General features: G+C 48.3%; 1 protein-coding gene across 1 annotated transcript in view; it reads left to right on the top strand.

Annotated features, from left to right (window-relative positions):
• The first annotated feature begins 2,298 nt into the window (after positions 1 to 2,298).
• The window catches only part of LOC126485016 (forkhead box protein J2-like), a 28,933-nt gene continuing 15,630 nt past the window's right edge, over positions 2,299 to 15,601 (top strand). Inside the window, exon 1 of the mRNA XM_050108621.1 lies at positions 2,299 to 2,369. Within this exon, the coding sequence (XP_049964578.1) occupies positions 2,299 to 2,369 (71 nt within the window). The remainder of the gene's footprint in view (positions 2,370 to 15,601) is intronic.

The following is a 15,601-nucleotide window of genomic DNA, read 5'->3' as shown; positions in this document are numbered from 1 at the left end:
GTTTACGGTAGGAATAGGATAGGAACTTTCTGTCTTTATTTTAAACTAAATGTGGGAAAAAGCTCCCTTCTGTAGTCTGAATGTCCAGGTAGGATGCCCCTCCATGCAGCACCAACGTGTCAGGACCAGCCACCTCGTCAGTTACTAGTCTGCCGGCCTCCAACAGCAGCTCACATGTTGTTAACTCAGCCATATGACCGAAATGCAGGGACTTTTTTCTGTGTGTGTGTGTGTGTGTGTGTGTGTGTGTGTGTGTGTGTGTGTGTCTGTGTCTGTGTGAGGTGAGCCTGCATTACCTGCACTACCTGCATTAAGGCTGAACTTCTGGGATGTCTGGTTAAAGAGATTTATTCAAGCGTTATTCAGAGGTAAGCAGGGGGCGAGGGCTCGTAGCCTGTGGCCTTGCTAAAGGTTTTGGTTCTCGTTGGATCCAGTTATATGGGGGCCTCGATGATTGTACGAGGGACCTGCACTCGCTGCCACCATTGCAGTGTCGCTTAGTGGGCCTGATTTCATCCTATGGAGGATTTTCTGCATCGCAGATGTGATGTGATCAGATATGCTTGCGGTGTTCAGTTCGACGTGCAGGCCGGCAATCCGGGCCCATCTTGGAGCTCCTAAGATGAGGCAGAGGCACCCGTTTTGAGCGCCTTGTAGTGGCTGAAGATTGGACAGGTTGGTAGTTCCCTACATAGAGCAGCTATAGAGAAGTGCACATAAAACTGTCGCTCGATATAGCCGAAGCTTCGTTCGAACATTTATCTGGCAACTGCTCAACAATGGGCACAACTGGTGTAGGAGGTAGAATAGCTGAATCCTCTTGTGTATATTACGTTTGGAAAGGAGTTTGCTATCCAGGGCCACCCCTAGATGTTTTACTTGGTTCATCCATCCAAGTTCTTTATGGTGAAGAATAAGCCTGTCTCGCAAGTCAGGGCGTTTGTGAGTGAAGATGGTAGCCTTAGCTTTGTCGGCGCTAAGAAGAAAGTGATTATCTGATGCCCACTGCTCCGTCAGTGTGAGTTGACATTGCAGTCTCCCCACTGCTGCAGTAGTCTGCCAGTTACCGATGAGTAAGGCTGCGTCATCTGCAAATTGAGCCAGGATGATCTGGGGCAGGATGGCTAAGTCGTTGCCTTAAACGATGAAAGGTGTTGGGAATTGGACTGAGCCGTGTGGGAGACCTTGCTGTAGGTGTCTAACGCTACAGCATTGTTCACTGATGTGAACCATTATCTGCCAGTGCTGGAGAAAACTACCAATTATACATAGACAAAAGTCAGGCAAGGTTTGCAGATCTTGCAGTTTGATCAAGAGTTTATCAGTTCACACATAGTTAGGTGTTTTTCTATGTCTAAAATATGGCTGCTGTATAATTGGAAACATTCATATTATAGGTGCTGTACTCTGTGACTCGCAGTAGTTGAAGTTCAGCTGAAAGCAAAGGCTAGAATGCAACCTGATCTGGCCTAATGGATAAATGGTCTCATGTGGCGCAAAATGAAGCGTTCCAGCAACTTCGATAAGATGGAAAGTAGGTTGATAGGACGGTAGTTAGTCGGTAGACTAAGGTATTTGTCAGGTTCTGGGACTGGGGCGACTCATGTGACCTTTCAGTCTCCCGGAAAATAACCCAGTCTAATACAACTATTATAAATACTTGTGAGCAACACTAATGGCTTGCGTGGAAGATGTTTAAGATTTCGTTTGTAACGCCGTTTGGTCCAGAGGCGGAGTGGGTTCCCAGGTGGCGGATTAAAATCTTCATGTCAGCTGGTGTGGTCAGAGATGGCTCAAGGTGCCAAGGAGACTCATACATTCAGAGCTCTGCGACGTGTTCTCTATGTGTTGTCATTGTCCATGAAGTCATTATTGGTGTTTCGAGACTCGTATGCTTCGACGAAAATTTCGGCCTTGGCCAGCGGGTCATATGCCAGTCCTTGCGGGCCACTTAGGTGGCAGTGAATGGCGAAGGTGCCTAACCAGACTCCAGTTGTCCCGCTTCTGGAGGGCAAAGGAGGTATTCCCACATTTTCTCTACAACTCGGTGGTAGAGTTCTCTGGAGAGCCTCTTCAACTCCCTGTGGTCATCTGGATTCCCATATCGTTGCCAGCGCCATCGCACCCTGTTCGTGCGGTATTTCAATTCTTGCAGCAGTGGAAAGAACGTATTTTGGTGAGAGACCTGGTTTACCATGGTAACAGAAGCCCAGTGGAAGGAACGCTTGACCTTCCCTGTCAAATTGCAGTGATCAATAGCTGACACGTCATTGGAGGGACAGGCGTTATTAATGAGCCATGGTACAAATTGGTCGCAATTTGCAGCGGCAGACGATGGAGTTGGCAAGCAGTCCAGGGCCTCAGCACGGGTTGGTGGTCAGGTGTAAGGTCGTCGACCGCACGTAACTGTAGATCTAGTTGTAGGTTCTTGAGCATTACGATGTCCAGGACATCTGGGTTGTGTGTTGTATTGCGTCGGGCCTTCTGTGCCAAAGGTTATGGCTTCCAGCTGGTCCTCCATGTTGTAAAGACGTGGACTGGTATGCCGAGAGTGCCATGCGAAATGTATGGCATTCAAGTTGCCACCTAACAACACCTTGAGGAATCGGTCAAAAATGAGTTGGAAACTGTTCTGCTCGAAGGGCCTCTGAGGACTCAGATGAGCAGCGACGAAAGTAAGAATCCGATAGGATGTGGAAACCGTAACTGCACTGGTGGGGGGGGGGGGGGGAGGGGAGAGCAGTGTACACATATGTGATCGAGTTTTTGAAAAAAATGGCTGCCCTGCCCCGATGGCTGTTTGTCCGGTCCGTCTTGTAGCCCGCCTTGTTTTTTTTAGTTTAAATGTCTGAGCTTGACGGAGATGTGTTTCAGTTACTAATAGAATGTCGATCAGATGCCGGTGGATAAATGCTTCCAGTTCCAATTTCTTATGAAAAATTCCATTAACACTAAAAACGCATAGCGAGAGGTCTCTGGTCTGGACGACTTCACGAGCCATGACTGGGGCAAACAGACATGACACCCTCAAAGAGGACCAACAGTTTCGTGAAGACGTTTGGTGCATCCTTCCATTTTTGTAGAGTGTACTTGATAGTGGTGAAGATGTCACATTGGTGCAAGGAAGCAATAAAGTCTTTGATACTGATAAAAAGTCCTGAGAGGTTGGAGCTATCCGTGGGATTTGGACTTTCGCCTGTGTTGTAGCTGGTCGGCGGCCCCGTGGTATTCGAGTGGAGACAGATGATATTCAAGCTGGAGGCTGGCGTTGTGGCAATGAAGGAAATGTCTTTGTGTCCAAAATTGTTGGTGTTGTTGGAGTGCTGGTGGCTTGCTGCTCCTTTGCCTGGATACCCTGCCCCTAAGCCATTTACCAGTGAAGGGCTTGTTGGAACATACGACAGCCTCTGTTTGTCGCTGGATGATCGACAACGCCGTTTGCACACTTTGGCTTTTGAGTGTGTGGCTTGGTACAGGACTGAGATTGATGACTGTCCCCACACCTAACACATCTGGCAGGTAGGTAACAATAATTAACCGTGTGAAAAATGAATTGAAGCATTACTTTCATTGTGGAGGGCTATCCCGAGCTCGGTATGTTCCTGTCTTGATTCGCATATCCATTATATGGCGAAGGTCAGAGATCGAGTCACGTATTGGTCCTGCAGGCAGGGAGAAGCAATAAACGGGCTGAGCCACGAGCTGAGAAGTTTTCTCATCTCTAAACTTGAATTGGTGGTCAGAGGCTTGGGTGAAGATTTTGGCGTGTCCTTCCTTTTCCAATTCCTTGGCTGTAATCTTCGCTGGTAGATATTTGATCACCACTTTCAGAGATTTTTCCGTGGCCAGCTGGTGACTGAAAAACGGGATTTTCGTCTGCTGAAAGAAGCAGGGCGCCTTTCGTTGATCCTCCATAGTCTCAGAATGGTATTTAATCGTTTCCCCCATTTATATGGCCTCTATTGGACCGGAGACCTGTTTCTTTACCTCCGCATTCAGAGAAAGATATTTGCTTGTGTACTGAATCTCGATTGGTGGTATCTTTGTTGCTGGCACTTTCGGCGGTTGTAGCTGGTCAGAGCGGGCGGCCGCGGCAGTTTCCTCTGCAACTGGTTGCGTCGTCACTTCCATCTGCTCACCCTCTACTGGAAGCAGGTCGAAATGGTTTGATGTAGGAAGCGGACGTTGGTGCTTGTTGGAATGTTGAAGTTCTTGCGATTTTTTTCGCTTTTTCCCGTTCGTTTGTGGCGAACAGTTTGGAATGGTCATCCATCGCCTTCAACATCAGGTGACTCGGCTTCCGACGCTGGGAGCGGGCCGCTCTTGCTGTCCTCATCTGAGGGGTCGTTGTTATCCATTTCAGGTGTTTTCAGTCCGTCCCTGACGGCAAGGTCCCTCGCTCGTTGGTAGCGCCTCCTGCGGTCTTCTTCAGCGGTTTGCAGATCGTCCGCGGTCGGCAGAGGGAGAATGTTGACGCCGGGTGGAGTGTAAGGTTTTAAAGTGACAGTCCTGCCCGCGTTTATGTTGCTCGGTTCCCGATCGGTGTATGGGGAGACGGGTTGCCGGCTGCAGCCGGGGGCCAGGCTCTCCGATGTATTCCGTTTGCGTCGTACCAGAAGGTGCCGTGTCTTTGCCTAAAGCCGTCGGCACACGGACCGTGCATCCGAACGTTGAGCGTTGAGCGTGCCGGGTTTCTGACGTCATAGCGTGGAATAGCACGTTCGGGAGTCTTTCCGAACGTGCAGAGCGATATCTGGCACGTCAGATATTCTGAACGTCGTCTGAGCCTTGACCAATGATATGGCACAACGCCACCTACGTCACACGCACGTCGTCTCCCTTCAGTGCAGAGTTGTGAGGCGCCATATTGGCATTCATTTCAAGCTTATACACTCCTGGAAATGGAAAAAAGAACACATTGACACCGGTGTGTCAGACTCACCATACTTGCTCCGGACACTGCGAGAGGGCTGTACAAGCAATGATCACACGCACGGCACAGCGGACACACCAGGAACCGCGGTGTTGGCCGTCGAATGGCGCTAGCTTCGCAGCATTTGTGCACCGCCGCCGTCAGTGTCACCCAGTTTGCCGTGGCATACGGAGCTCCATCGCAGTCTTTAACACTGGTAGCATGCCGCGACAGCGTGGACGTGAACCGTATGTGCAGTTGACGGACTTTGAGCGAGGGCGTATAGTGGGCATGCGGGAGGCCGGGTGGACGTACCGCCGAATTGCTCAACACGTGGGGCGTGAGGTCTCCACAGTACATCGATGTTGTCGCCAGTGGTCGGCGGAAGGTGCACGTGCCCGTCGACCTGGGACCGGACCGCAGCGACGCACGGATGCACGCCAAGACCGTAGGATCCTACGCAGTGCCGTAGGGGACCGCACCGCCACTTCCCAGCAAATTAGGGACACTGTTGCTCCTGGGGTATCGGCGAGGACCATTCGCAACCGTCTCCATGAAGCTGGGCTACGGTCCCGCACACCGTTAGGCCGTCTTCCGCTCACGCCCCAACATCGTGCAGCCCGCCTCCAGTGGTGTCGCGACAGGCGTGAATGGAGGGACGAATGGAGACGTGTCGTCTTCAGCGATGAGAGTCGCTTCTGCCTTGGTGCCAATGATGGTCGTACGCGTGTTTGGCGCCGTGCAGGTGAGCGCCACAATCAGGACTGCATACGACCGAGGCACACAGGGCCAACACCCGGCATCATGGTGTGGGGAGCGATCTCCTACACTGGCCGTACACCACTGGTGATCGTCGAGGGGACACTGAATAGTGCACGGTACATCCAAACCGTCATCGAACCCATCGTTCTACCATTCCTAGACCGGCAAGGGAACTTGCTGTTCCAACAGGACAATGCACGTCCGCATGTATCCCGTGCCACCCAACGTGCTCTAGAAGGTGTAAGTCAACTACCCTGGCCAGCAAGATCTCCGGATCTGTCCCCCATTGAGCATGTTTGGGACTGGATGAAGCGTCGTCTCACGCGGTCTGCACGTCCAGCACGAACGCTGGTCCAACTGAGGCGCCAGGTGGAAATGGCATGGCAAGCCGTTCCACAGGACTACATCCAGCATCTCTACGATCGTCTCCATGGGAGAATAGCAGCCTGCATTGCTGCGAAAGGTGGATATACACTGTACTAGTGCCGACATTGTGCATGCTCTGTTGCCTGTGTCTATGTGCCTGTGGTTCTGTCAGTGTGATCATGTGATGTATCTGACCCCAGGAATGTGTCAATAAAGTTTCCCCTTCCTGGGACAATGAATTCACGGTGTTCTTATTTCAATTTCCAGTAGTGTATGTATACATGCCGTTTCTGAGCACCGCAAATTCAGAATCACTGGAAAACCCGTTGTTAACTGTGTGATTCGTTGCAATAAATTAACGAAAAACATCATATTCATGGCAAAAGAATTATTGTAACTTGCATATTATGAGAGTAGGCTATTTGAAAGCAGCGACACAAGGAAGATCCACTAATACGCATTGTTCTTGGTACAATTTGTTACAATTAAATTTCAATTAGTAACATATCTACGATAAGGTTCTTTGAAATGGGTAACATACTTTGATTAGTTACGTTGTCCGTGTTGTTGGGTTAGTGTAATGAATTCATTCCTGTCTTTGTAATGCTGAAGTATTTGGGGCGAAGGTTCGCGCCTTGACACAACTAAATTTTATTTCCTAACATTCGCGATTTTATTAGGTTCTGATACTTTATTATTAGTTTAATATAAGTATGTACTATAATATTTGATGTTATGTAAATATAAGTTCACCTTTTTTTGAGGAGTGTCTTTGTTCGATTGGCTTAATCTGCAGGACAGCTTGCGCTTGTATAAAGATATTTTGCTCCTCTTTCTTTTACGCTTCGTAATTCACATGTTGCAAAGATTCAGCTACTGGGTAGGAACAGTGATTAAGTAGGACTGATTGGATTGGATTGTTTGGGGGAGGAGACCAGACAGCGAAGTCATCGGTCTCATCGGATTGGGGAAGGAAGCCGGCTGTGCCCTTTCAAAGGAACCATCTCGGCATTTGCCTGGAGCGATTTAGGGAAAGCACGGAAAACCTAAATCAGGATGACCGGACGCGGGATTGAACCGTCGTCCTCCCGAATGCGAGTCCAGTGAGTAAGACTGACCTTGGGGTTTTACTAAAATGTGGGAATGATGAAATAATGTTTATCTTTTGCGGAGAAGTATTCCAAATTTGTACCGCACTGTTTGTAATGGAACTTTTATATGTCTCTGTCCTTATTGATTGGACATGGTACTTTCCTTTTCGTGGACGATGGAGGAAATGTGCGTTTTAATAGAGCTAACGTGGGCATTTTATGTGCACCCGTTGAATAAACAGTGTGATTTACGAACTAGAAACATCCCTCAACTGCCGCTGGAGTGCGTTGCGATCGCGTATACCACGTTGGGGCCCACATACCGTATGCTCAAGTCGCATCATTCCCGAGCGTTCCTCAGCACGTTGAACTTGCGGCATTGTGCTCTCGACTGAAATGCATGGCAGTAGTTTCGATTTCGACCACTGGAACGTTATTTGTCGCGGCACTGCAGTCACAACAAACATGAACCAAGTTAAACTGACAGTAAATGTGAAAATGCAAGAATCAGACTTACGTTTTAGCACACATAGGAAAAATTATGGGAAATTCAAAAATGTCATACACATAAAAGGGCATCAGTTGTACAACGGTTCACAACTACATTTTGCTGGGAAATTCAGAGATCGGAAGATACACACTTGGCTTCTGGAATAACATGCACTAGCGGATGTTTGGTACTATGATTCTAATATCTCCACGAAAAATTAATATATAGGCTAGATGACAGCATTTTAATAAGCAATAACCGGTGTGTTCATAGCCAGCCACACCAGTTTACCCCAAAACGTGTCAGCCTTGTAGCATACTATCTACCCAACATTTTGAGAATCTGAACCATTTATACGAAGTGACCAGACGAATCATAAGCGTTAAGACTGTTGTAAACGACTTTTTACGACAGTAACGGCTGCTAGCCTATGTGTACATGGCATTTCACGACGAGAAATCTTGCTACCACCTGCGGAAGAGTGCAACTATCTAGCGGAGCGATGCTGAACGAGGCGGCTCACAGCACTATCTACAGTCCAAGACTGTCACACACTGTAAATAACTGGGTGGTCATAGTTAAAGTGCAGCTACTCACAGAGGCTCGGTGTGCGCTGTAGCTATCGTCTGGCAGCGAAATTTGGTAAACGCGCTAATACATTAATGCAGAACCTATTAGTGCTGGAAAAAGTTAATTCCAAACTCAGGTGAAGATGTGGCGCAGTTAGTGCCCGAAAGACGTATAGAAATGTTTCCGTCTATAACGGATTAGTAACGTGGCGTGGCCAGAAAAAATCAAACAAATGGGAAAGACATAATGTTGATTTTATTATTGACTGCTGCTTACACGATTTGTTCAATATGAGCAGTGGCGACGTCGATGAGGTGCTGTGTCTATAAAACGATGTTGTCAACGGTTGCCCACAGCAGCTCCAGTGCAGTCTGAACAATGTGTTCCTGTATACTGGCCTTCAGATCTGGCAGAGACCGAACGTGTCCCTGGTAAACGGGTCCTTTTACGTATCCACAAAGCCAAAACTCAGTTCAGGCGATCTTGCAGACCTTGCATCTGAACAACCTCTGGAGGTAAAACGTTCGTGGAAGGTTGAATTACACAGTTCTTCCACTGGGCGAGCGACATGAAGTGTTGGCCCACCTTGAATGAAAACAGTGGCTTCCACGCAGTTGCGCTCTTTCAAAGCAAGAATCCCATGCCTTACGAGGAGGTCTCGATAACGAGCAGACGTCACGGTACGCCTGACAGGTCCTCTGGGTTTATTTTTTATTTTCTTTAAAGAAGAACGTACCGAGAATAAAGGTGCTTCTGAATCCACACCGTATCATCACATACGGCGAGTGCAGTGGCTCTTAATGGACGACAAGCCGTTTAACAGTACCCCTAATTCAGCAGTTCTGTGTATTCACTGCATCCTGTGGTGTAAAATGAGCCTCCTCACGCCATAGAATGTTGCCCGGCCACATGTCATCAACTTCGACCCGTGCCAGAAACCAATGAGCAAACTCAGAACTTTGTTGGTGCACTGTCTGGATCTTGTATGGGTACCGATGTAAAATAGAGCACGAAATTTTCCATATCATGGGATGAATAATTCTCGTGACACTGCATGAACACTAGCGTTACCTGGGGCACATGCTGCACTGTCAATTACAGCAACAGAAACCTCGTCAATAACTTCCACGGGTTCGAATCCTGCCTCGGGCTTTGATGTGCGTGATGACTGGGTGTTGTGTGATGTCCTTAGGTTAGTTAGGTTTAAGTAGTTCTAAGTCTAGGGGACTGATGACCTCAGATGTTAAGTTCAAAAATGGTTCAAATGGCTCTGAGCACTATGGGACTTAACATCGGTGGCCATCAGTCCCCTAGAACTTAGAACTACTTAAACCTAACGAACCTAAGGACATCACACACATCCATGCCCGAGGCAGGATTCGAACCTGCGACCGTAGCAGTCGCGCGGTTCCGGACTGAGCGCCTGAACCGCTAGACCACCGCGGCCGGCAGATGTTAAGTCCCATAGTGCTGAGAGCCATTGGAACCATTTGAACTTCCACCGGGATAGGACGCCTTCCTATCACAGGTGCCAAACCAAACTCACTCTTGTTTTCGAATTTCGTCATCATCTCCTTTAACCCACCTGATGACACGGGCCTCTACTCAGACCTTTCAGTAGGCAACACTTTCTCAGTGCAACACTGTAATTGCTGCCGTTCACAAAAAATATTTGCACTAACAGCGCATGATCACTCGATAGAAATACTGTTCACTCACGTTACTGTTTGTCAAATGGCAGTGTGGATATCACACCATCATACAAACATCGTACAGCGCCAGATTTGGACGTGGGAGCCAAAATCAAAACTAACTTTTCCCGGCGTAAACCGGTTCCGCATTAAAGCTTTAGCATATCTACCAAGTTTCGCTGTCACACGATAATTACAGCCAACATTGGACTTCCGTTACCAGCTCCTCTTTAATTACACTGAAGCGCCAAAGAAACTGGTAATCATATACACTGATATGTAAACAGGCAGAATAAGGCGATGTGGTCGGCAACTCCTATATAAGGCAACAAGCGTCTGGTGCATTTGTTAGATTAGTTAAGTGAGTTTGAATGTAGTGTTATAGTCGGCACACGAGCGATGGAACACAGGATCTCCGAGGTAGCGAAGAAGTGAGCATTCTCCGTACGACCATTTCACGAGTGTTCTGTGAGTATTAGGAATCCGGTAAAACATCAGATCTCCGACATCGCTGCGGTAGGAGAAAGTTCCTGCAAGAACGGGACCAACGACAACTGAAGAGAATCGTTCAACCTGACAGAATTGCAACCCTCTCGAAAATCGCTGCAGACTTCAATGCTAGGTCATCAGCAAGTGTCGCCGTGCGAGCCATTCAACGAAACATCATCGATATGGGCTTTCTGAGCCGAAGGCCCACTCGTGTACCCTAGGTGACTGCCTGACACAAGGCTTTACCTCTCGCCTGGGCGCGCCAACACGGACAATGGACTGTTCATAACTGGAAACATGTTGCCTGGTCGAATGACTCTCGTTTCAAATTGTATCGAGCAGATGAAAGCGTACGGGTATGGAGACAACCCCATGAATCCATTGACGCTGCATGTCAGCAGGGGACTATTCTAGCTGGTGGAGGCTCTGTAATGGTGTGGTGCGTGTGCAGTTGGAGTGATATGGCGACCCCTGATACGTCTAGAAACGACTCGGACAGGTGACACGTACGTAAGCATCCTGTCTGATCACCTGCATCCATTCATGTCCATTGTGCACTCCTACAGGACAATGCGACAACCTCACGACCAGAATTGCTACAGAGTGGCTCCAGGAACACTCTTCTGAATTTAAACACTTCCGCTGGCCACCAAACTCCCGAGACATGAACATTGTTGAGCATTTCTGAGATACCTTGCAACGTGTTGTTCTGAAGATATCTCCACCGCCTTGGACTCCTACGGATTTGTGGACAGCCCTGCAGGATTCAGTACCCTCCAGCACTACTTCAGACGTTAGTCGAGTCCATGCCACGTCATGCTGCGGCACTTCTACGTGCTCGCGTGGGCCCTGCGCAATATTAGGCAGGTGTACCAGTTTCTTTGGCTCTTCAGTGCATAACCACCTGGTACTACGGGAAGCGTGCATCAGACACGGGAACAAGCGCCATCCGCGTATGTGCTGCCCGCCAGAGCTATGAATCAGATGGCTTGTGCTAAGCTAGATGGAGTCGCGGCAGTACGAAACAGCAGGTCAGGATCCAATGCTGCTGTTTTGCGAGAGGTTGCCGTTTCCATCTCCTCCTTGAGATATGAGTCGACCTTCTCTTAATCTAGATTATTCAACATTTTTATCATACTAGCTACCATTTTTAGTTTAGTAATCATAGCTGCATATTTTATTCAGTATGTTGGAGGGTTTTCGTGAAATGAATTACAGTCTGGAGTGGTAAACAATCATTTATTATTCGCTTTTAAAATTTATGTTAAGATTGCAGACTATGTAAATAAGTTCAGATAGCCACGTAAGTCTGCAGCAACGTCCGATAGTGATGCTGATGTATCACACAGATTGCGTACAGAAGCACAACTTACCTCAAAATTCGTAGCAGAGTCTTCTTCTGAAGTGTTCTGATACATAAACCACGTAAAGGCATGACATACATTACCATAAAACCCATACATATAAGCGTGCCACCCGATACACTCGCCCACTGCATGCTGGATGGTGTTGCTAGCAAATATCATGTTTCTGAATGTAGATTCCTGAAAATAAGAGCTCTACATGGTGTTCTCGTTATTGTCATAACTGTACCACTTACCAGTACCAGGCATTTCCTTTCGTGTTCAATTCGCAAACAGATGAGGCAAATCAGACTGTCTATACACTGAAGTAACAAAAGTCATTGACGGAGCTATAATTTGTATTCAGGTGATTCATGTGAAGAGGTTTCCGACCTGATTATAGCCGCACGACGGCAAGTAACAGGCTTTGAACGCGGAATAGTAGTTAAAGCTTGACTTATGGGACATTTCGTTTCGGAAATCGTTAGGGATTTCATTATTCCAAGACCTTCAGTAGTAAGAGCGTGCCGAGAATACGAGGGCAATCCCAAAAGTAATGTCCCCTATTTTTTTATAAGTGCAGAACTCTATCTGTGTGGCAGTTGATCACACTATTGTGAAGAGTGCTTCACGTGCTGTGTGTAAACATGCGCACGCTCTCTGAGGCGCTCAGTCTTGACTTGGCAGCCGTTGAGAATGGAGGTCCCGTTGGATGTTACCGCCAAGTGCGAATTGTGCGCAGTTATTCGGTTTTTAAACGCAAAGGGCACTGCGCCGATTGAAACCCATCGCCAATTGACGGAAGTGTATGGTGAGTCGTGCATGGATGTCAAAAATGTTCGTAAGTGGTGTAAAGAGTTTCCAGGTTGTCGGACCGAAATTCACGACGAAAAAAGGGGAGGGAGATCGTCAATTTCTGAGGAGACAGTATTGAAGGTTGAGCAAAGCAAGCGGGAAGATCCACATCTGGCAACGAGTTGATACTTCCCGCGCAGTTCTTCACCGCCTTGCAGCCGAACAAAAAAAATGGTTCAAATGGCTCTGAGCACTATGGGACTTAACTTCTAAGGTCATCAGTCCCCTAGAACTTAGAACTACTTATACCTAACTAACCTAAGGACATCACACACATCCATGCCCGAGGCAGGATTCGAACCTGCGACCGTAGCGATCGCGCGGTTCCAGACTGTAGCACCTACAACCGCTCGGCCACCCCGGCCGGCTGCAGTCGAACAGGACAACTTTCTGGACTCAGCTGTCACGGGTGACGAAACCTGGGCATACCACTTTACACCTGAGACCAAACAACAATCATGCCAGTGGCGGCATCCTTCTTCGTCAAAGCCGCGGAAATTCAAACAAACACAGTCTGCCGGTAAAGTCATGACAACGGTTTTTTGGGATCGGAAAGGGATATTGTTGGTCGACTTTATGCCCACTGGGACCACAATTAACGCTGACAGGTACTTCGAGACACTGAAAAAACTCAAACGGCCAATTCAGAATCGGAGAAGAGGAATGTTGAGCAAGGGCATACACATTTTCCATGACAACGCTCGCCAACACATGTCTCGGCCAATCGTTGCTCTCCTACAACAGTTTGAGTGGAACATAATCACCCACCCACCCTATAGACCTGACTTGGCGCCCAGTCACTATCACCTGTTCCCTAGGTTAAAAGAACATTTGGTCGGAAAGTGATTCAGCTCCGACGAAGAGGTGAAAGAAGAGGTTATAACTTTCTGAATAGCATGGCGGCGAGCTGGTATGACATGGGCATACAAAAACTGCCACAGCGTCTACAAAAATGCATCGACAGAAATTGTGATTATGTTGAAAAATAGCTAAATGTTCAGGCTGTAAACTGACGTAACCGTTGTAGAAATAAACAGGTCTATGTACTTATAAAAAATAGGAGAGCTTACTTTTGGGATTACCCTCGTACCAAATTTCAGACAGTATCTCTCACCACAGAAACCGTAGTGGCCGACGGCCTTCACTTAACGACCGAGAGAAGCGGCGTTGGCGTAGAATTGCCAGTGGTAACAGAAAAGTAACACCGTGTGAAATAACCGTAGAAATCAATGCGAGTCGTACGACGAATCTATCCTTTAGGACAGTGTGGCGAAATTTGGCGTTAATGGACTGTGGCGACAGGCAACGAACGCGCGTGGCTTTGCTAACAGCACGACATCGTGTGCAGAGCATCTCTTGGGCTCGTGACCGTATCGATTGCACCCTAGACGACTGGAAAACAGTGATCTGATCAAGGCCGGCCGGAGTGGCCGAGCAGTTCTAGACGCTACAGTCTGGAGCCGCGTGACCGCTACGGTCGCAGGTTCGAATCCTGCCTCGGGCAGGGATGTGTGTGATGTCCATAGGTTAGTTAGGTTTAAGTAGTTCTAAGTTCTAGAGGACTGATGTCCTCAGAAGTTAAGTCCCATAGTGCTCAGAGCCACTTGAACCATTTATTTGATCTGATCAGATTAGTTCCGATTTCAGTTGGCAAGAGGTGACTGCAGGGGTCGAGTGTGGCGCAGACCCCACGAAGCCATGAACTCAAGCTGTCAAAAAGGCGCTGTGCAAGCTGGCGGTGGCTCAATAGTGGTGCGGGCTGTGTCTACATGGAATGGAGTGGGTCCTCTGGATGTTCGACTGCTTGGAGAGCACTTGCAGTCATTAATGGACGTCAGATTCCTAAACAACGATGGAATTTATATGACTGAGAATGTGCCATGTCACCGGGCCACAGCTGTTCGCGATTGGTTTGAGGAACGTTCTGTACAAGTCGAGCCAATGATTTGGCCACCCATATCTCCCGACGTGAATAGCATCTACACTCACGCTCATAAATTAAGGATAATGCAGATACGTGGTGAAACAACGCTGTGGTGGGCGGTTTGCGGGTTTAAATCACCTCAGGGTATGATCATGCAGTGCATTTGACCTGCGGTCGTCGCACGGTGGTGCTGGCAGCAGTACACATACACAGAAGTGTGTTGGTGCATGAGAATGTACGGTGCAGCGAGTAAGTGTCAGACATTTTCAGACGTGCTAATGGTGACTATGTGTTGAAAATGTCTCAAAGAACACATATTGATGACGTTATGAGGGGTAGAATACTAGGGCGACTGGAGGCTGGTCAAATACAGCAGGTCGTAGCACGGGCCCTCCCGTGTACCACAAAGTGTGATCTCAAGATTATGGGAACGATTCCAGCAGACAGGAAACCTGTCCAGGCGCTACAGTACGGGACGTCCACAGTGTACGACACCACAAAAACACCGATATCTCACCATCAGTGCCTGCAGACGGCTACATAGTACTGCAGGTAGCCTTGCTCGGGACCTTACTGCAGCCACTGGAACAGTTGTCTCCAGATACACAGTCTACAGACGACTGAACCGCCATGGTTTATTCGCCCATAGACCTGAAAGTTGCATTCCACTGACTCCTGGTCACAGAAGAGCCCGAAAAGCCTGGTGTCAAGAACACAGTACATTGCCATTGGAACAGTGGTCCCATGTTATGTTCACGGCCGTCCAGGTATAGTCTGAACAGTGAATCTCACCGGGTTTTCATCTGGCGTGAACCAGGAACCAGATACCAACACCTTAATGTCCTTGAAAGGGGCCTGTATGGAGGTTGTGGTTTGATGGTGTGGGGTGGGATTATGATTGGTTCACGTACACCCCTGCATGTCTGTGACAGAGGAACTGTAGCAGGTCAGGTGTATCGGGACGTCATTTTGCACCAGTATGTCCGCCTTTTCCGGGGTGCACTGGGTCCCACCTTCCTCCTGATGGATGACAACGCACGGCCCCACCGAGCTGCCATCGTGGAGGAGTACCTGGAAACAGAAGGTATCAGGCGAATGGAGTGGCCTG

The sequence above is a fragment of the Schistocerca serialis genome, chromosome 6 (genome assembly GCF_023864345.2).
Source record: "Schistocerca serialis cubense isolate TAMUIC-IGC-003099 chromosome 6, iqSchSeri2.2, whole genome shotgun sequence".
Lineage (NCBI taxonomy): Eukaryota > Metazoa > Arthropoda > Insecta > Orthoptera > Acrididae > Schistocerca > Schistocerca serialis.
Note: the sequence above shows the minus strand (reverse complement) of the source record. Positions and strands in the feature narration are given on the sequence as shown.